Source organism: Mobula birostris, chromosome 8 (genome assembly GCF_030028105.1).
Source record: "Mobula birostris isolate sMobBir1 chromosome 8, sMobBir1.hap1, whole genome shotgun sequence".
Lineage (NCBI taxonomy): Eukaryota > Metazoa > Chordata > Chondrichthyes > Myliobatiformes > Myliobatidae > Mobula > Mobula birostris.
Window position 1 is genome coordinate 149721511 of NC_092377.1, and position 23049 is coordinate 149744559.

At 40.6% G+C, this 23049-nt stretch overlaps 1 protein-coding gene across 2 annotated transcripts in view; it reads left to right on the forward strand.

Annotated features, from left to right (window-relative positions):
* Window positions 1-22596, forward strand: part of LOC140201834 (rho GTPase-activating protein 25-like) — a 100534-nt gene extending 77938 nt beyond the window's left edge. For both annotated transcript variants that reach the window (XM_072266543.1, XM_072266542.1), the window contains exons 9-11: window positions 2922-3094; window positions 5295-5851; window positions 21167-22596. In XM_072266543.1, the coding sequence (XP_072122644.1) occupies window positions 2922-3094; window positions 5295-5851; window positions 21167-21368 (932 nt within the window). In that variant the 3' untranslated portion in view covers window positions 21369-22596. The remainder of the gene's footprint in view (window positions 1-2921; window positions 3095-5294; window positions 5852-21166) is intronic.
* Window positions 22597-23049: the final 453 nt, after the last annotated feature.

The window sequence follows — 23049 nt, forward strand, 5'->3', positions numbered from 1 at the left end:
ACAAGTTAGGGTCCTCAGGCAAGCATTATCAACAAAAATTAAACACTAGGCCAAGAAAGTAGTAGAATTGTCCACTTTAAGGAACTGCTTAAAGGAGGCGAGAGAGGCAGAGAAGTTTAGGGAGGGAATCTGATGCTAATAAAGCAGTGATTAAAATTAGAGACAGTTCTCTGAGATTGGAGAGGATTGTAGCGGTGGATAGGCATAAAGAGATGTGGACCATGGAAGAATTGAAAAGCAAGCATGAGGTTTTCATAGGCACGCACTTGTTAATTGGGATTACCCACTCTTGTTTTGTGATCTGAAGAAAGTGTAGATATGGGTGATGGTAGAATTGGATCTGATACTGATGCTTCAGTGGAATATTCCACTGGGAGTTAACCTGTTTGTCAGCACATATGACGAATGGTCACCTGGTCTAAAGTCCTGGAGTTTAACCAGATCCAAAGCCATATGGTTAGTAGGTTAATTGGTTGTTGTAAATTGTCCCATAATTAGAATAGGGTTAAATCATTGTGTTACTGGGTGGCGCAGATAGAAGGGCCTTTTCTGCATTGTATCTCAAAATAAAATAATATGCAAATATGGATAATGAAGCCTGCAAAAATAAAACAGTGACTCAAGTTTTACCTTCATTTTGAATGGTGCATAAGATCCAACTCTTCCGGTTACAGGCTCCTTAAAGTTTCCAAGTTGCCCAACCTCATCATTAATTTGTTTCAGTGTGTTTCACCAGGATAATGGCAGAGCTAAGAAGGATTGAATTTTGAAGACAGAAACAGATTAGAATTTTTCCCTTGAGCCAAAAAACTAAAAATAACTTTATTGAGATACCTTAAGATAATGAGAAACTACTGATTTCCTTGGCTGCGTAAGTCTAGGGAAGACACTCTCAAGTCCCTCTAAACTCGGGAGATTGAGATGGTTTGTCCCACCCCAAATCCCAATTTGTGTGAATGCTGTTTAATTTGCTACCTTGTTACAAATTAGTTCCACAAAATAACACACTATTAAAGGAATTATACTTATGAATCTTAACTTAACTAAACGGTTAATAAAGAAAAACAAAAAGAACAGGGTCCATTTTAACTAAAGTCAAATGTGCACAAGTTGGAGTTCATGTTGAACTTCTCTGTCACTCACGCGCTGGGCCCTCGGTCAGCGTGAAAGCTCACACCACCTTCTGCACTTCACTCGCATCCATCTTGAACAAACAGGTCTCCCACCGGGTCATATCCTATGACTGGTTCTCCCCAGTGTCTCCTCTCTTCACCTCCGCTGAAAACAAGCCCAAGCCCACCCTTATTGTCCCCCACCAAGAAAAACCTCCCACTAGAACATGTACTACATCATCCTTTAACCTCAACAATAACCCAAACAGGCTGAAAGCAGAACAAATCACTCCCACAGAGCTGCCAGATGAAACACCTACAACATAACAGTACAGATGTGAACCGGGGCATTACACTACTTTTCTGTTAAGGCTCTCTAAAAGAAGAGAGACTAAATTTGGGCCAGCCGTTTAGTAGTAGTCAGAAAAAAAACTTATTCAGGTAGAAAATAGTGGAAATCTGTGATGGGTAGATGGGGTGGGTCACCTCCCTCTGGTAAATATCTCCTTATCTGCCCGTCACCTCCCTCTTGATAACTTCTGGTAATTAACCCTGCATCTCCTACACCAGTCCCCATTCCTGTTTCCCTCTCTCACCTTATCTCCTTATTTGCTCATCACCACCCTCTGGTGCTCCTCCCGCTTCCCTTTCTTCCATGGTCTTCTGTCCTCTGCTATCAGAATTCCCCTTCTTCAGCCCTTTATCTCTTTCACCAATCAACTTCCCAGCTCTTTACTTCATCTCCTTCCCCTTTCCTGGTTTCACCTATCAACTTCCACTTTAAGCTTCTTCCTTCTCTCCCCCTACCTTCCTAGTTTGATTTCTTCCCTTCCTCTCCAGTCCTGATGAAATGTCTTGGTCCAAAATGTCGACTGTTTACTCTTTTCTGTGGATGCTGCCTGGCCTGCTGAGTTCCTCCAGCATTTTGTGTGTGTTGCTTTGGATTTCGAGCATCTGCAGATTTTCTTGTGCATGGGTAGATATTGTTTGGCAAAGGTATTAATGGTTCTTAAAAAAAGGTGAAGCCGAGATAAGACTCATTGTGAGCTAAGTGAATGCCAGAAAGGATTCAAGGGACAAAATAGCCCACCTCTGGCACACTCAGGACTCATTGTGCACTCCCTCTGGATTTTACTCAAGGCCTCTCAAATCTGTGATGAAGAGATATCATTTTCACAAGAAAAATCCCTGACAATAATTGGGGAATTTGGAAAAGAATATCTGATTTTTAGGGTTGACGCTGCCATTGGCAATGAGTCAAATAATTGCAAGTTGATGTGCAATGTGTAGTAAATGAGCTGATTGAAAGAAGTAGTTGCCATTTTGATGAAATCCTTGTTTTAGTGTTTGAAATATATGTGAATTACAAGGTTCATTTCAATAGCTGGAAATGCTCATTTATAAAGAGAATCGGTCTATTCTTAGACAGTCAGGGCACATAAAAATAGTTTTATTCAATTGTTTGGCCCCACTGAACCCACTACGTACTAAATAACTATCATTACCTAGAGGAGCTACAGAGGAGAAATTACCTAGAGTCCATGTAGAGATAAAATAGAGAGCTCAAAACTGTGAGCAATTAAATTACCTTTCTAAAATGTTCCTTATTATCCACAATTTTATGCTTCTTTTCATCATGTGCAGGTCACTGGTATATTGAATTAATCCATCTCAATTAACTTACAGTAGTTTTAATTTGGTTTCTGATGAGCATATTGTTACTTTGATTCATAGTTTTTCCCAATGTAAAGTATAAATTTTATAAGTATGTTTAGCAGAGAAATGACTCAATCTTTTCTTTTGATATAGGAGCACCACAAATTCAGAAACTGATGACTGTGATGATCAGCAACCATGATGAATTGTTCCCAAAACACAAGGATAAACCACCTTCCCCTTCAAAGTCAGAGAGCAAGAAAGCTTCTATTCAGCGGAGCATGGTTGGCTGGGGTGCTTCAGAGAATCAGACCGGTGCTTACAGGGTACAGCTGTCTAAGAATGATCTTCATCAATAACCAGCTCTTTGACAACTAGCATATAGTTAGCAATTTTAACCTAGCAATAGGGATTTAAGGGGTAACTTCATCACTCAGATAGTGGTGGGTGTATAAAATGAGCTACCACAGAATATAGTTGAGGCAGGTACAATAACCACATTCCAAATACATTTGGATAAGTAGATGGATAGGATAGCTTTAGAGTGATATGGGTCAAATCTAGACACATGGGACCAGATTGGTGAGCACCATGGTCAGCATAGATGTTTTGGGCCAAAGGGCTTGATTCCATGCTCTATTATTCTATGACATTAGAATGTTCCAATGTGTTCCATGGGAAGAAACTCAACCAAAATTTGGCATCTTCCAAAAACTTGATTGAAAGACATATGTTTAGGAAGCATTTTGCAGAGATATCATGAGGCTGAGAATTTCGAAGAGAATTCTAAAGCCTAATGCCTAGGTTACTAAAGGCACGGCCCTCTGTATTTGGGCAAAGAAAATGGATATTACATACAATATCCATTTCTAGAGGGGTTAATAGGGAATGCTGACTGAGGATAGCAGCTGCACAATGGATTGGTTACCACATCAACATTCTCTGTCCGAACTCTTGCTGGAAGCATGTGGCATGGTTATCATTTTCTCCCCAACTTCAATTAGCAGCACAAGGATTTGTTGGTGTTTCCTTTTGTAGACTTCAAACAATGTAACTTATTGCCCCTAGGTAGGGACACAAACCTAACTATATTAAATGTGAGCATGGAATTGAATGGTCTAGAACACCGACAGAGAAAAAAATATCAAAATGTAGACTCGTTTAGACCAACTTAGTGACTGGCTGTAATCTTTCCATTTACACATCAGTAATGCCATTGCTTCCAAATAATATAGTCATTTCTGGTTAATTGTGGCAAACCAGGACTAATATATTTTGGCCCAATTAAGTACCTGCTCCAATTAGTAACAAATTCTGTGTTTAAATAAAATACCTAATAAATTAAAACACTGCCTATACTACTAAAGTACTATAAAACTGTTTGTTAGTTCTAAATAGTTATCGACAAGGAGTTAATCAAGTCTACAGTGCCATTGACTGTAAATGAACAAAATCAGTGTAGACACCTAGTGTAGATAATGGTTTGTCATTGTACAATGTTTTTGATGATTGCGTCCTCCAAATCTTCGTTTTCATTGTAACATGCAAAATGAATATTGATACCTTCAAATTCTCTATAGTTCCTAACTTGTTGAAGTATGAAATCATTTCATTTTCACTCCTGAATGTTTCTGGCATCTTAAATCCTGAATGCTTGAAACTGCAGTGAACAAAGCAGTTTTGAATTGTCTTTCTACTTATTTCTCACCAACTATCAGTGACAAAAATCACTGCTTTTTGATCACAAGTGTACACAAATGACACCATTTAAAAACTGCATTCTCTAACCATGGTGTAGTGTCCTATGGCCAAACAAGTCCATGCGTTTGATGCTAATTAGAAACTGTTTGGCTACAGTCTTCCGTCCCAATTAGGTAGCATAATGTGCCAAATAAATGAAGGGAATCCAGCTATTTTCTCGATTAGTTATTTGTTCTTTAAGAGTTCTTGCAAGTAAGTGGCTGCCCCAATTAACTGATGGCCCTGTTAACTGGAAACCACTGTATTTGTGAATTCAGTCATTGCGCCTTATGGAGCCTATCAAGGTGATAAATTGATTTCACTTTAAGGATTTTGGCTATGGCTCTGTGGGAACACTCTCATCTTCAATTCAGAAATCAGAAGTATGAGTCCTACTCCAGGAGCTAGGGAATGTAATCCAGGCCACTGATTCTGGTGACAAAACTGAGATGTTATACATCTTTCACCCAAGATGCTCATACAAAGCCACGTCTGACCTCCTTGGCAGACATAAAGTTCCCTGCAGTTTTGTTAGAGAAGAACAGGGGAATTATCCCTGGAATATGGGCCTCCATTACCCATCAACAACAGCACAAATTTAAACTAAGCGCTGTTTTGAAGGAACTTGACCTGTACCCCGTTTGCTGCATCATGACAGAGCCTGAAATGCAAGTTATAGGCTTAAATTATTTTGGGATATCTTAAAATGGAGATGAAACAGACAATAAAAATGCATATTTCTCAGTGAAATATTAAGAGTATTTACAGTAATTTATTTGTTTTTAGCCCAACCAAATTGATGGGATTGGTGAAAACACATTGGAGAGTGAATTTGAAAGCTGGAATGAATGCCCCAGGAAAAGGACACAGACACTTCCAGCCAGCAGCTGCATGTTGAATTCAGCTGGAGAGATGTCCCACAGTGTTAATACTGCCGACTTCTCAGACAAACGCAAGTCCTTTCAAGAAAACACAACTGACAGACACAAAAGGAGTTATTCCCAGGACCTTATGAAGGCTCCTACTGCCTATGAACAGGTCTCCACTTACGATGATATAACAGATTCTGGTGATTCTCAGAAAAAAGACTCTGTGAGTTCTGGATGGTCTGTTGAACAAAGTGAATCCCTTAGTGTGGAACTGGAGAGTTATGAGAATTCTCTCTTCAAGGACAGCCAAAGCCTCTCAACAAAGACCCAAAAAGATGGAAAGGTGGAAAGGGAAGATGAAAAGGTGGAGCTTGATGTGGGACAAATGAGCACGGAACAGATTCGGAGCCTGCTTGTCGAATTAAGAGAGAAGCTAGACAAGCAGAAGCAAAGTTATGAGGACAGAATTGAAAGGTAAGCATCTCTAATAATGAACTGAGTTTCCCAAGGTAGATTTGGCTTAGTGGGAAGTATGCTCCTCTCTGAATTGAAAGACTTCCATTTTAAGTCCCCTTGCAGAGACTTCACTGCTGACGGTGTTATATATTTAACACTTTAGGTGAAATATCAATGATCCCACAACATCTGTGGAAGAAGAGCAGTATGGTATTTCCAGCTATCCGGCCAACAGTTCTTAAAATAAATCTGATCATTACTGCACTTTATGCTATAGCCTGCTGTTTGCAATTCAGCTATCACAATTCCTAGTTTGTTGGAGCAGCTATGATTTAATTGCCTTGAAGGTTGTAGGGTATTATGGACATAATGATTTACATAATCTCTCCTCAAGTGAGAATTCCTACATCACAGGAACCAATCAAAGGATTCTACTTTTCTTTGACTCAAAGCTAAGTATTTTCTTTTGTAGATATGGAGATCAAAATTTTACGCGGTGCTTCAAACAGAGCCTCACAAAAGCTATGCAGTCTCAACAACAGAAAGATTTGAATTTCTGTAACCCCTTTTACTCAGTATAGAAGAATCAGAGGCCATCCAAAATTCTAAGGGAAGTTCACACAGTGGATTCTGAGAGGCTGATTGCTCTGGCTGGAAGTCTAGAACTAAGAACATGGTCCCCGAATAAGAGATAGGTCATTTGGAGCTGAGATGAGGAGAGTTTTGTTTTATGCAGACGGCTGTAAAATATCAGAATTGCTCTGTTTTAAAGGTTCATGAATGCCCAATTACTGTCTATTCAAGGCTATTAGAATTTTGTGCTTTAGAATTGGAGGATATGTGGTTTCGATGGGAAAATGGACAAGGCACAGGATCAACCTTGAATAAAGAGTGGCAGAGCAAATTTAAGGAGTCATATTGCCTCCTCCTGTTATTTTTTGCTCTTAAAAGACAGTTGGGAATTCTAAATTCAGTAGTGTAATGTTTTGTAACCCTGAAAAATAAAACTAATTAAAAGGAAAACATAGAGCTGGGAGTAACTCGTTAGTTTTGTTTTACTTCAGAAAAGTATGCATGTATGAGGTGGTGACAGAATGATGTATGCCATTCACATACTTTGATATACAACCTGTAATAAATTATTTAAACTAAGAATGCTTAATCAAATGGTATATTTACAATATTACTCAAATATCACTGAAATATTAAATACACAACATTCCTTTCTGCCTAGATATAAACACAACTCAATGTAGTAGGCATCTCAACTACACACACACACACACACACACACACACAGATTATATAATGCAACTACTATAGAGACATCCACAGCATAGTGAATTTTCAATTGTCCCAATCAGACCTGAAGATTTAATTGCTATGGAGGCTTTCTTACTCTTGTGGGATAATGTCTTTCATGACTGGTGCGGGGGAGGGGGGGGTGGTGGTGTGGTGGTGTCACTCTGCATGGCAGAGGAGACTTGTGGTAATGAAAAATTCTCAAATTCTGGGGCCTTCTCCATGGTGGTTGTAGGAGTTGACTCTGGACTGAAGGAAGTAGTCTGACATTTCTGGACACATTTCTTCTGGACGTATTGGCATCCGTAACAGTGCATGGTAAACTGCTCAATTTGCTAGTCTATCCTAGGCCACCAGACAAAGCTTTGAGACAACACTATCATTTTGACCATGCCTATACAACTGGTATGTAATTTCTCCAACACTTTAGCTCTCAGCTTGAATGGTGTAAGAACTCCCAATCCCAACATAAGCCAACCTCCGTTATGTGCGCGTTTATCCCGGTGCTGGTAAAAATGGGGGAACTGTGATTTTGACACAAAGGTTGGAGGTGTTGTGGATAGCGTGGAGGGCTGTCAAGAGGTTACAGCTGGACATTGATAGGATGCAACCTGGGCTGAGAAGTGGCAGATGCAGTTCAACCCAGATAAGTGTGAAGTGGTTCATTTTGGTAGGTCATATATGATGGCAGAAAATAGTATTAATGGTAAGGCTCTCGGCGGTGTGGAGGATTAGAGGGATCTTGGGGTCTGAGTCCATAGGACGCTCAAAGCAGCTGCGCAGGTTGACTCTGTGGTTAAGAAGGCGTACAGTGTATTGGCCTTCATCAATCGTGGAATTGAATTTAGGAGCCGAGAGGTAATGTTGCAGCTTTACAGGACCGTGGTCAGACCCTACTTGGAGTACTGTGCTCAGTTCTGGTCGCCTCACTACAGGAAGCATGTGGAAGCCATAGAAAGGGTGCAGAGGAGATTTACAAGAATGTTTCCTGGATTGGGGAGCATGCCTTATGAGAATAGGTTGAGTGAACTCGGCCTTTTCTCCTTGGAGTGACAGAGGATGAGAGGTGACCTGATAGAGGTGTATAAGATGATGAGAGGCATTGACTGTGTGGATAGTCAGAGGCTTTTTCCCAGGGCTAAAATGGTTGCCACAAGAGGACACAGGTTTAAGGTGCTGGGGAGCAGGTACAGAGGAGATGTCAGGGGTAAGTTTTTTTATGCAGAGAGTGGTGAGTGCGAGGAATGGGCTGCCGGCTGCGATTGTGGAGGTGGATACGATAGGGTCTTTTAAGAGACTTTTGGATAGGTATGTGGAGCTTAGAAAAATAGAGGGCTATAGGTAACCCTAGTAACTTCTAAGGTAGGGAGACGCTTAGTACAACTTTGTGGGCCGAAGGTCCTGTATTGTGCTGTAGGGTTTCTATGTTTCTATGTTTCTACCTTGGGTGGCCATGTAGACCTGAGACAGTGTGGGTTACTTTTCTGGCTTCCCTTTGGATCATCTTTGCTGTGATAGGGAGTCTTTCAATTTGCATTAGGGAGAATACATCAAGAGGAATGTCCTATTTTATAAATTTTTTAGGTATTTTCCTTTTCCAAGGTAATTGGGACAATCCATCAGCATTTCCATGATTAGTTGTCCTCCTGAGTTTGATCTTGTAACTGTGTTCTCCAAGAAATAGTATCCATCTCTGCATTTGTGCAGCTGTTGTCAGAGGAGCACCCTTCTGTTGACTGAAAATGGACACCAGTGGTTGATGATCAGTAATGAGGCTAACTCTCTCCCATACAAGTACTAGTTTCCAGTAAGACGGTGATAAGCTTCAGCTCAGCGGCTTCTGTGGGGCCAATCAAAGGTGATTGTATTTTTTAAATGTATTTTTTTTACAATCGCAAGACCCTGCAGGACATTAAGAATTTAAAGTACTGCAGGTCTACCTCATCAGCATGTACTGATTGGCAGAGAAGTTGAAGGAACTAGATTTGGTGTGGATTGTGTTGCCTGCTGCATCAGAGAAGCTTCGGAGGAGTTGGCGCGTGGAGGCAGTGTGCAGTCCAACAGCGAGTGATCACCTTAGTCGCTTTTCTTGTGATCACAGGACCCTGTTGGACATTGATAACGTGGAATGCTGCAAGTCCAGTTCACTGATTTATTGGTGGATGGTGGGGTAAGTGGTAGAAGCAGATGGCAGGGAAGCTGCATGGCTTCGGTCATAGCAAGGATAAGGCCTCAAGCCGTGGTATCGTCTATTTACGGTTGACCAGGAGAGAGGTGTTGGTCAGTGCGCTTCACCGGAGTGCCAGAGGGCAGTGTGGCATGGCGTCAACGCTGGAATCAGTGCTGCTTCCCTGTGCTTACTTGGCAGAAGACAAGCCATATTGTATTTAACTGCAGACTGCTGCAACATTCATGGACTCAGACTCTTGGATTATATTCTTTTTTGTGTGACTGATATCTTATCTGTGCTTGTGATCTTATATGTGCTATATGTGCCTTGTGTTATGTATGACTTTTGGCTCTGTGTTTTGCATCTTGACCCCAGAGTTATACTGTTTCATCTTGCTGTATTTATGGATATTCATGTCTGGTTAAATGACAATTAAACTTGAACTTGAAATGTTTTACGTCCCAAACCAGACTCAAGACCTCTTTGTCAATCTGGATATAACTTTTCTCTGCAGAGGTAAGGCAATGTGATACAAAGGCTATGGGGTATTCACTCCCATCACTCATAGCATGTGACATGATTCTACCTACTGTATACCATAAGGTGAGACATCACAGGCAAGCTTCACTGAACAGTATGGATCATAATGTGTAAGTACAGTGTGCCTGTTATCACCATTCCCTTTGTTTTTTGGAAAGGCACCTTAAAATGCTTTGTCCATTTCTGTTTCTTCCCGATCTATAGTATTAAGTTCAAGAGGTGAAGCACAGTAGGCAGGTTTGACGGGAACCTGCTATAATAATTGACAAATCCTAAAAAGGTCTGCAACTGTGACATGCGCTTTGGCCTTGGGGCATCCACCACTGCTTGAATTTTCTCAGCAAACTTGTGTAAATCTTGTGTGTCAATGGTGTCACCACAGTAAGTGATGCTTGGTTTAAAGAATTCACACTTGTTGCATCATGCTCTAAGCCCATAATCTTCTCATCTTTTTAACACAGTTTCAGATTTTGGAGATGTTCCTCATCATCCTTACAGATAAAAATGATGTCATCCAGGTAACATTGAGTGCCTAAACAGCCTTGCAGCACCTAGTCCATAGATTTCTGCCATAGTGCAGGTGCAGATGCCACTGCAAAAGTCAGCCTATTATAGTGATAAAGCCCTTTGTGAGCATTTATGGTGAGAAACACTTCAGACTCTTCTTTTCGCTCCATCTGTAGGTAGGCCTCAGCTAGGTCCACTTGCTGAAGTGCTTTTCTCCAGAGAGGTTTGCAAAGATATCCTCTACCCTGGGCAGAGGGTATTGACCTACTTTCAGTACTGCATTGATAGTGACCTTAAAATCACCACAGGTGCTAACAATTTTACCCTTGATGTGTTTGAGTTTTCCAATGCCATCCTTGAACACTGCTGTTGCATCATTCAACACACATAAAAGTTGCTGGTGAACGCAGCAGGCCAGGCAGCATCTCTAGGAAGAGGTGCAGTCGACGTTTCAGGCCGAGACCCTTGGGCCTCGGCCTGAAACGTCGACTGCACTTCTTCCTAGAGATGCTGCCTGGCCTGCTGCGTTCACCGGCAACTTTTATGTGTGTTGCTTGAATTTCCAGCATCTGCAGAATTCCTGTTGTTGCATCATTCAGTACCTTTCTTAACTTGTTTTTAATTGACTCCGTTGCAGGGTCTGTGGCATGCAAATGGTAGATAGATCTCCTATCAATTTGTAGTTGTCACAGACAATCACAACCCCACAATGCTGGCCCTCCTGTTTTTACCGCATACAAGCCCAAAGTGGCTTGTAGGTTGTTATATTTCTCTTTTACAAATGTCACTCCCACAGGAGTTATCTTTTCTCCAGTATAAGTTCTCAGTTGGATATCCACAGGTCCAGTTCAGTATCTTTAAAATGCTGTTCAAACTCATTTTGTGGAATGAGTGAAACAGTTGAACCAGTGTTCAATTCCATTTTAATTTGCATCAGCTATTTCATTTACTTGAAATAATGATCCATTTGCTCCATATACAATATCCAGTTATGCCTTGTGCAATCGAACGTGTCTATCTTTCTGAAGAAGCCGGTCATTTCTGTTTTTTTAATATATCAATGATAATTATCACCCAGTACTCATTGTTTATGAATTCGTGAATTTGTCTGTTCTCTGCCTTTTTTTAAATTCGAACGTCTCTGTCACTTCCCAAAGAAGTATTTTTTTTTAACTCCAACGTTTCTATAACTTCAACAGGTGGGTAGTTGTCTCGGGTTCATTTAAAACTTCCTTGTCACCACCATTGTGTTTTGTAACTCCAAAACATAAAACCAATTGAAAGGAAAACTTGGAGCTGGGAATAAATCCTGCATGTTTCATTTTTCTTTCGTGAGGTGTGCACTTATGAGGTGGTGGTATAATGACATAAACCATTCATGTAGTTTTACATACAACCCTTAATGAGTTATTTAAACAAACAAAGAATGCTTAATCAAGCAATATATTTACAATATTACTGAAATATTAAATACACAACAAGTAGAAGCTTAAGCTCTTAAAATTTGTCAGTTTCCAAAGCCTGTGTGTACATACAAGTTCCCACAATGGTTTTCAATGGTTATGAGTTGCCACAGGATATTCTGTAAGACTGTCTATCGTAAGCATTCTAGTGTGGGAAAGGAAGTGGAATTACGTTGAAATCACACTTAAAATTATGAGGCTGTCATGAATATGGTTGCCAAGCTAAAATATTACTTTAAGTAGTTAATTATTTATGGTTTTATGGTCCAGAACCATTCACCTTACTGAAGTAAAATGCAAGGTTTGTACTTATACAGTGCTGTCCACTGCCTCATAAATTACTAAAATTCTTTTAAGGAACTTAAATTCTTTGTAAATGCTTTCACTCTTGTGATGTAGGAAATGTGGGGAAAGTTTACATGTGTGATACACTTTTTAGCAACCAAGGGGCCACATGGTGCAGACTTCAGTTGTAAAAGGAACAGTCACTCATCACCTAGAGCTGGCTTATGGTAAATAGCACTGCAATAACAAGAAATGTCAACATAAATCTTCCCTTTCTATCCATGAGCTTCACATATCTGAGAACATGACAAATGCAACCTGCATTAATATAATACTTACATCTTAATTAAAACATTTCCCAGAGGTGATTATTGAACAGAATTTGTCAATGTGCTACATAAGCAGACAATAGGTCAGATAATCGAAGTGTGGTCAGAAAGGTTTAGGTGGCCATTAAATGAAAATAAGTTTAAACGTGTGGGCACGTGGTCAAGTGGTTAAGGCATTGGACTAGCTACCTGAAGGTCGTGAGTTCGAGCCCCAACCGAGGGAACGTGTTGTGTCCCTGAGCAAGGCATTTAATCACACATTGCTCTGCGACGACTCTGATGCCAAGCTGTATGGGTCCTAATGCCCTTCCCTTGGACAACATTGGTGTCGTGGAGAGGGGAGACTTGCAGCGTGGGCAACTGCTGGTCTTCCATACAACCTTGCCCAGGCCTGCGCCCTGGAGAGCGAAGACTTTCCAGGCACAGATCCATGGTCTCGCAAGACTAACGAATGCCACATCAAGTTTAAACCTCCACATCTGAAGCTGCAACTGTTCATTGATGAACTATGAAATGTGAGGACCTTGAAGGGATCTGGAAACACTGAATGAAAATTTTACTGAAGTTTGATGTCAAATGGCAAACTTCACATCCATCACATCCATTTACATGGTACATTTGACATCAATTTTCTATTAAATTAGATGGTACACTGAGTTTATCATCAGTCCTGTTCGATGGTACATTGCGCACCTACTGAAAAGTTTGCTAAATAATGCACTGTGTGTCTCCACAGTCCTTTTAGAATGTTTCTATCAATTCCATTAGTTGGTGCACCATCCTTTCAGAAATTACACTACCTACTAACAATCATTTGTTCACTGTGGATCTATCATCAATAAGAATTTCAGGTTGTATACAGTATATATGTAAAATGAAACCCTTTGAACCATTTGAATACTGTAAAAGTGTGCTGTGTACATCAGCTATTAATGGTTCCAGATAATATACTCTGCAGGTATCAGTTCTGTTAGATAATCCACTGAGGATCTACTATTGGTTATGAATTCTGTTAGTCCTGTGGTTAGTTCTGTTATGTGTCTATCATTAACCCTTTGGTTAGTGCAGTCGTGTTTACTATCAAATATTTTACACAATATATCCACTATCAATACATAAAGTTGATGTACAGGTTGTCAGACTTCAATCCAGAGGATAACTAAGCACCCTACTATCAGTCCTGTTGGATGGTGTACAGTATGTTTGCTTATCATCCCAGGGAGTGTGCACGCCAGCTCACTGATATCTTCAACGCTTCACTTATCCAGGCTACTGTCCCCACATGCTTCAAATTAACCACCATCATTCCTATACCAAAGAACCCTGCACCTTTAGAACTCAAAGACTACCACCTGATGACACTGATGTCATAGAACATAGAATATAGAATAGTACAGCACAGTACAATGTTGTGCCGACCCTCAAACCCTGCCTCCCATATAAGCCCCCACTTTAAATTCCTCCATATACCTGTCCAGTAGTCTCTTAAATTTCACAAATGTGTCTGCCTCCACCACTGACTCAGGCACTGTATTCCATGCACCAACCACTCTCTGAGTAAAAAACCTTCCTCTAATAACCCCCTTGAACTTCCCACCCCTTACCTTAAACCCATGTCCCATTGTATTGAGCAGTGGTGCCCTGGGGAAGAGGCGCTGGCTATCCACTCTATCTATTCCTCTTAATATCTTGTATACCTCTATCATGTCTCCTCTCATCCTCCTACTCTGCAAAGAGAAAAGCCCTAGCTCCCTTAACCTCTGATCATAATGCATACTCTCTAAACCAGGCAGCATCCTGGTAAATCTCCTCTGTACGCTTTCCAATGCTTCCACATCCTTCCTATAGTGAGGCGACCAGAACTGGACACAGTACTCCAAGTGTGGCCTAACTAGAGTTTTATAGAGCTGCATCATTACATCGCGACTCTTAAACTCTATCCCTCGACTTATGAAAGCTAACACCCCATAAGCTTTCTTAACTACCCTATCCACCTGTGAGGCAACTTCATGTCAATCATCATGAAGTGTTTTGAACAGCTGGTAATGGCACACATCAAAAACTGCACTCCTACCACATTGGACACTTGATTACTGACAGAACCGCTCTACGACAGATGCCATAGCATCTATCATGCGCCTGGCCTGACACACCCAGAAAACAAGGACACTTATGTGAAAATACTGTTACTGGATTTAATTTTGGCATTCAGTACTACTGACTTTGGTAGGGAAACCCCTGATCCTCGGTCAGAACACACCACTGTGCCACTGGGTGTTGGACTTCCCAACCAAGACTTCAGATAGTCAGAATGCAGAACCGCTCCTCCCTCCACATCATCTTTAACACAGGTGCCCCCAGGGCTGTGTGCTGAGCCCACTGCTGTGCACTCTGCTCACACATGGCCAAACACCTCAGGCCATGAGGTGTTAATATGATTATCAAGTTCACTAATGACACGATAGGGTTGGGATTCATTATCAACAATGAGACAGCCTACAGAGAGGAAGTGGAGGAGCTCAAAGCCCGGTGGTTAGCCAAATAACCTCTTCCTCGATGTCAACAAGACAAAGGAGATGGTTATCAACTTCAGGAGAACTCGCACCACTCACACCCCCCTTTACATCGGCAGCACAGCAGTGGAAACTGCAAGCAGTTTCAAACTCCTGGGAGTGCATATCCCACACAACTTCTCAGAGTCTCAGAACACATGCTGCACAATCACAAAAGCTCACCAACATCTCCACTTTCGCGGAGGCCAAAGAGAGCTGTACTATGCACATCAGTCAGTGAGTAAGTCAGTAAGGAACTGATTGTGGACTTCTGGAAAAGGAAGTGGTGGGACCACACACCAGCCCTCACTGAGGGATCAGCTATGGGCTGTTTCAAGTTCCTGGGTATCAACATCCCTAAAGATCTAACCTGTAATTGCATATTGATGTAGTTGCAAAGAAGGCACAGCAGCTGCTATATTTGAAATTTCTACCCATGTACCATGGAGAGTATCCTAACTGGTCGCATCACCATCTGGTATGGAGGGGGCCACTGCACAGGATCGGAAAAAGCTGCAGAAAGTTGCAAACTCATCCAGCTCCATCATGAGCACTAGCTCCCCAGTATCCAGGACATCTTCAAAAGAGGCAGTGCCTCAAAAAGGCAGCATCCATCCTAGGACATGCTCTCTTCTCATTGCCACCATGAAGGAGGAGGTACAGAAGTCTGAAGCCACGCACTCAACGTTTCAGGAACAGCTTCCTCCCCTCCGGCATCAGATCCCTGAATTGATAATGAACCCATGCATACTACCTCATTATTTTTTTTTCTATTTTTGCTTTCTCTTTGCAGTACCTATTATATATATTCTCATTTTGATTCAATAATTCAATACTCATGACCTTCTACAAATGTGCAATAGAGAGCATCCTAACATGCTGTATCACTGCATGGTATGGAAACTACACACAGCGGACATGAGGGATTTATAACGGATCACCGGTACCAACCCACCTGCCATCAAGGACATATATAAACAGAAAGGAGTCAGAAGAAGGCCAGCAATTCCACCTCAGCCACCCTGTCCCACTCCCATTAGGGAGGAGGCTTCATAGCATCCATGCCAGGACCACCAGACTCGAGCAGTTACTTTCCCCAAGTAGTAATGCTGATCAACGCCTCCACCCACTAACCCTACCCCACATCCCCAACAGCACTACTTTATTATTTCCTGTCAGAGTCACCTTATGTACAGACACTCCTGTCTAGCATCAACTTACGGACATACAATCAATCAATGTATATAAGCTATATTATTTATAATTACTGTATTTTCTATTATTGTGTTCTTTATCTTACTGTGTTTTTTGTGCTGCATTGGATCTGGAGTAACGATTATTTTGTTCTCCTTTACATTTGTGTACTGGAAATAACACTAAAGAACCTTGAATCCACACAATGTGCGTATATATCATAAGTGTATAAGATGATGAGAGGCATTGATCGGTGGATAGACAGAGGCTTTTTCCCAGGGCTGGAATGGCTAGCACGAGAGGGCACAGTTTTAAGGTGTTTGGAAGTAAGTACATAGGAGATGTCAGGGGTAAGTTTTTTACGCAGAGTGGTGAGTGCGTGAAATGGGCTGTCAGCAACGGTGGTGGAGGCGGATACGATAGGGTCTTTTAAAAGACTCCTGGACAGGTACATGGAGCTTAGAAAAATAGAGGGCTATGGGTAACCCTAGGTAAGGTAAGGCCATGTTCGGCACAGCTTTGTGGGCCGAAAGGCCTGTATTGTGCTGTAGGTTTTCTGTGTTTCTATGCTGTGTTAGGTGGTACACTGAAAATCGATTGCCTATTCTTTTGGATGTTACATCACATTTTTTCAACTATTTTTGTAGGATCATCACAAAGATATTGTCTACATATAATGTCTGTCTGATGGTGCCTTGCTTATCTACAATCAATCTAGTTAGATGGTTCATTTGAGTCTAGTCTCAGTCTTGGTACATGGTGTTGTGTGTCATTGTGAATATGGTTAAAAGGCTGTTTCAGGGTACATTATGTCTACATTAGACAAGTCTACTTTAGAAGGTGTTGTATTTGAATGCGCGCAGTATATGGAATAAGGTAGATGAAATTGCAGCACAGTTGCAGATTGGCAAGTATGATGTAGGCATCACTGAAACATGGCTGAAAGCAGATTATAATTGGGAGCTTAATGTCCAAGGACACACATTATATCATAAGGGCAGGCAGGAAGGCAGACAGGGGTGACAATATTCTGATGATAAAAAATTAAATCAAATCATTAGAAAGAGGTTACATAGGGTTGGAAGATGTAGAATCATTGCAGATAGACCTAAGGAACAACAAGAGTAAAAAGACCCCGATGGGAATTGTATTCAGACCCCCAAACAGTAGTAAGAATGTGGCCTACAAAGTACAACAGGGGATGGAAAATGCATGTCAAAAGGGCAATGTTACAATAGTCATGGGGGAACTCAATATGCAGGTAGATTGGGAAAATTAGGCTGTTGCTGGATCCAGGAGGGGGAATTCCTAGGATGCATATGAGATTGCTTTTTAGAGCAGCTTGTGGTTGAGCCCACTATAGGATCAGCTATTCTGGATTGGGTGTTGTGCAATGAACCAGTATTGATTAGAGACCTTAAGGTAAAAGAACCCTTAGGGGAAAATGATCAAAATATGATCAAATTAGAATTTAGAGGATTGGGAAGCTTTTAAAAACCAAAAAAAGGCAACTAAAAAAGTCATTAAAAAGGTAAAGATGAAATACGAAAGAAAGCTTGCCAATAATATTAAAGAGGATACAGAAAGTTTCTTCTGGTACTTAAAGTGTGAAAGAGAGTTGAGAGTAGATTTTGGACCTCTGGAAAACAATGCTGGAGAGGTAGTAATGGGGGACAACGAAATGGCGGATGAACTGAATAAGTATTTTGCATCACTGTGGAAGACACTAACAGTATGGTGGAAATCCAAGTGTCAGGGGTCATTAAGCGTAAGAAGTTACCATAACTAGAGAGTTCTTGGGAAACTGAAAAGTCTGAAGGCAGATAAGTCACCTGAACCAGATGATGTACACCCCAGAGTTCTGAAGGAGGTGGCTGAAGAGATCGTGGAGGCATTAGTAATTATCTTTCAAAAATCACGCGATCCTGGAATGGTTCTGGAAGACTGGAAAATTGCAAATGTCAAACCACTCTTCAAGAAGGGAGAGTGGCAGAAGAAAGGAGACACCAGGCCAGTTAGTCTGACCTCAGTGGTTGGAAAGATGTTGGAATCGATTATTAAGGGTGAGGTCTCAGGATACTTGGAGACATATGATAAAATAGGCTGTAGATTTTCAAGGGAAAATCTTGATTGATAGACCTGTTGGAATTCTTTGAAGAAACAAGAAGCAGGATAGACAAAGGAGAATTGGATGATGATGTGTTCTTGGATTTTCAGAAGGCCTTTGACAAGGTGCCACAAATGAGGCTGCTTAACGAACTACAAGCCCATGGTATTACAGGAAAGATTCTTGCACGGATAAAACCGGCTGATTTGAAGGAGGCAAAGAGTAGTGTTCCACAGGGCTCTGTACTGGGACTGATTCTTTTTACATTTTATGTCAATGATTTGGATGATGAAATTGATGGCTTTGTTACAATGTTTGTAGACAATATGATGATAGGTGGAAGGGCAGGTAGTTTTGATGAAGCAGAGAGCTACAGAAGGACTTAGACAGGTTAGGAGAATAGGTAAAGAAATGGCAGATGGAATACAGTATTGGGAAGTGCATGGTCATGCACTTTGGTAGAAGAAATGAAAGTGTTGACTATTTTCTAAATGGAGAGAAAATACAAAAAACTGAGGTGCAAAGGGACTTGGGAGTTCTTGTGTGGGATTCCCTAAAAGGTTGATTCTGTGGTGAGGTAGGTAAATGCAATGTTAGCATTCATTTCAAGAGGACTAGAATATAAAAGCAAGGATGTAATGTTGAGACTTAATAAAGCACTGGTGAGGCCTCACTTGGAGTATTGTGAGCAGTTTTGGGCCCCTTATCTTAGAATGAATGTGCTGAAACTGGAGACCGTTCAAAGGAAGTTTCACAAAAATAATTACAGGATTGAATGGCTCTTCATATGAAAAGTGATTGATGGTTCTGGGCCTGTGTTCACTGGAATTCAGAAGAATGAGGTGTGACCTCATTGAAATGGATCAAATGGTGAAAGGCCTTGATAGAGTGGATGTGGAGAGGATGTTTCCAATGGTGGGAGAGTCTAAGACCAGAGGACACGGCCTCAGAATAGAGGGGCTTCCTTTTAGGATGGAGGTGATGAGGAATTTCTTTAGCCAGAGAGTGGTGAATCTGTGGAATTCTTTCCCACGAGCAGCTGTGGAGGCTAAGTCTTTGTGTATATTTAAGGCAGAGTTTGATAGATTATTGATTGTTCAGGGCATGAAGGGATATTGGGAGGAGACGGAAAATTGGATCAGCCGTGAAGAAATGGCAGAGCAGACTCGATGGGCCAAATGTCCTAGTTCTGCTCCTATAGCTTATGGTCTTACTTTCAACTCTGCTGGATGCTATAATGCATGACTACAATGAATCCTGTCAAATGGTGCATTGTGTCTGGTCCCAGTCTGAATACATGGTTATGCACATCCACAATGACCACTTAAATGGGGTACTATGTGTCAATGGTCAGTGCTTCCTCACAGTATTGTCTACCATCAATTCTATTGGATAGTACACTATTTACATAGTTAGATGGTGCATCGGGTGTGTTCCTTCAATCCTTTTCAATGGTGCTGCATGTCCTATCAATCCTGTCAGATTGTGCCTTACATATCTATTCCAAGTTTTATATAAGATAAATGTTGTCTATTACCATTTGTTAGATGAGTAAATGCATTTTTACTGTTAAGTATGTTGAATGGCAGACTGTGAATATGCCTTTGGATCTTTTATAAGATGCACGATATCCACCATCAGTTCCAGTTGGATGATACACTGTGTATTTTCTAGCAGTTTTGATAGTTCTTACACCAGGAATCTACTATCAATCCTATTAAATAGTGCACTGTGCACATCCTATCAATCCTGTTAGAAGTCACACTGTCTATCATTAAACCTATTAGGTAATGAACTAGGAAGTCCCTACAAAGGAATGTGAGAGGATTATAGGGGTCTCCCTACCCTTCATCGGGGATATTTATCAGGAGCGCTGCATATGCAGGGCCCTTAGCATTATTCAGGATCCCACCCATCCATCCAGCATCCTGTTTGACTTTCTACCATTAGGCAGGAGGCTCCAATGCATAAAAACAAGAATGGTTGGGATAGGTAACAGTTTCTTCTGTCAGGCTATTAGGCTTCTGAACTCCCCGCTGCATCACATTCAAAGTACTGCTGGTTAATCTGGTCCTTACCTTGCAATATTTAATTTACGTACTTTGGTTTGTTATTCATGTGTGATTCATCTGTAGATTTTATCCTTACTTTCATAAGTTATCTTGTACAATGTGTGTTATGTGTACCACTGCGATTTCCTTTCTATATTCTACATTGTGTTATATACATTATTTACATGTATTGTATATGGTTAAATGACGATAAACTTGACTTACAATCCCATTAACTCGTACAGTTCATTTCCAGGTTAATTATGTTTAATGGTATATTATTGGTCTGTAATAAGTGGTCAACGTTGACTTGCATATCCACTATTAGATCCCTTTAGTAATGGATTGTGTTTACTATCAATGAATTTGTTCCTGCTCTTTGCACCTCTGATCAATCCTGTTATGTGAGCTGCTGTGCATCTACTGTCAATCCTGTTAAATGGTGCACTGTCAATTAACAATTCTGTTTTAGGGTTAACTGTACTATCACTCCTGCTAAATGGTGTATTGTTTCTACCATGAAATCTTTTTGATGACACACTGAATATCCATTACCAATTGACTTAGATGGTACTCCATGTACTGTATCTACTTTCAATACTGTTTGCTAACCCATTGTGTGTCTATTGCATTATCAGTCTTGCTGGATGGCACACTATGTGTGTGCAAAATGGTGACTGCACGACAAATGCCAATTGCCTCAGATATTTCACTGTGCATGTATACTGTGCTGTCAATCCAATTGGCTAGGCTGGAAATTTTGAAGGTTAGTTATAATTAAAATGATTCACATTTTGATGGCATTTACAAAATTGATACATTTTTACTTGCAGTGTTCTAACAGAGAATTATGAAGTCTGGGCCAAAGTGTTGCGACTCAACCAACAGATAGAGGAACATAAGAAGCTGTATGAAGCAATGGAGGTCAAGCTCCGTGACACCACACGTGCACTAGGAGATGCTGAGAAACGGAACCTTGAGCTGCAGAAGGAACTGAAGGACTCTTTTCAGGCAAAGAATGAAGCCTCAGCTTAAATTTCCAATAGTCACTGGACTTGGGAACTCCTTCAACAGGGCTGAACCGATTGTTTGTAAACAAGTAAATAAAAATCTCACTTTTACTTTTCTGCCGCCAGTTTATCAAGGTGGTATGACATTATACATGGAGTTATTGGAGCAATAATTCTGCAGAATTTCATGTTGTAGATTGACATAAGCTACTTGCAAATGTTTCAACATTTGGGCAGAATGTTTCGTTAAATGTTTCCTAACAGAGATGTGGATGGCTCTCTAGAATGGAACAGGGCTAAGTAAATTCAGTATTGTTCATTTGGCATACCCTTCATATTTCTTCTTTCCCTCCTCATTTTCTATTTGCTGCTGCTTCAAGATATCAATTGGAATCAGTTTGAGTTTCCACAGCATGTTGATCTCCCCCATGACTGCCTTCAAACTGCTCAATATCTACAAATGTGTTATATGGGATCGCCTCTTATTAATTATTGGGAAATAAATGGTCTTGTCTTTGATTCTGTGATAAATAGTCTTCCTAACCACCAATTCTATTCTGTCAACTGTATGAGGTTGAAATAGACAAGCAATGTTATATCTGAACCTGAAGTGAGTTTCTGATCACATATCCTATGGCTCTTTCCACACCCATATTATCTCCCACACCACCAATGCCACAGCAGTTTGTCAGCTGTTAAAACCATCCTATCTGCTTTGGAACACCCTTAAAAAAAATTCCAATGTACTTTTGCCAAGCTGTCCATCAAGTCACTCGTTTCACTTAAAAATTCTCATCTTTGTTTTCAAACTCCAAGGTGTTTTTTTTTGTTTCCTTGCGGTCTTCTCCAGTCCTACCACATTTCAAAATATCTTTGCTCCTGCAATTCTCTCCTTCCACACTTCCTCTATTTTAATTACTGCACCAGTGATGGTTGTGCCTTTAGCTCTCAAGCTTTAAGTGCCCTGAAATCTACTTATAGAACCTCCCTGTCTCTTCTCATATAAGATGCTTGTTCAGGTCTTCTTCTTTGTCAATCAGTCCATTTTCTCCTTGTGATTCTCATGTCAAATCTTCTTTGGTAATGCCCTTATAAATCACAATGGGACGGTTTAAGAATGCACTATGCAAATGGTTGTATCTTTATAAATTGTACATATAACAAATGTTGTTGTTGACTGCTGTGAAGAAATAGCTAAATTTATGTAAAGACTTATTCAGATACATCAACTTGATAAATGATTTCTAACAGTTGCCTCGTGTGGAGTGAAATGTGTATGACTTGCTTACTAATCTTGCACAAACTACCACCAGAAAAATAACTTGAAATGAGACACATTGTAACTGCTACAATTGGTTTGATGGATCTCAACTACATCTGGTTTATTTTTGTCATGCCACTTTTTGAGCCTATGGTCAATAGAAATAGCTTGCTCCAAACAGTCAAAAATAAGTTATCACTATACCATCAAGTGGCAGGAAAATACATAGGGAAATGATTGGCCTTGGTCTTTCACAAATAAAAATAGAAGATGAGAAAAGATCTAGTGCTTTTCTGGCATATATGACAAATAAACTCTTCTTGGGCCTCCAGCTGGGTACAGATATCAATCTTAACTGACATTTCGATGGTAAACTCTGTTATCTTCATCAGGGATGATGCCTAGGCATGTCTAGTCCGGTGGTATATGTACCTCCATCGTCCAT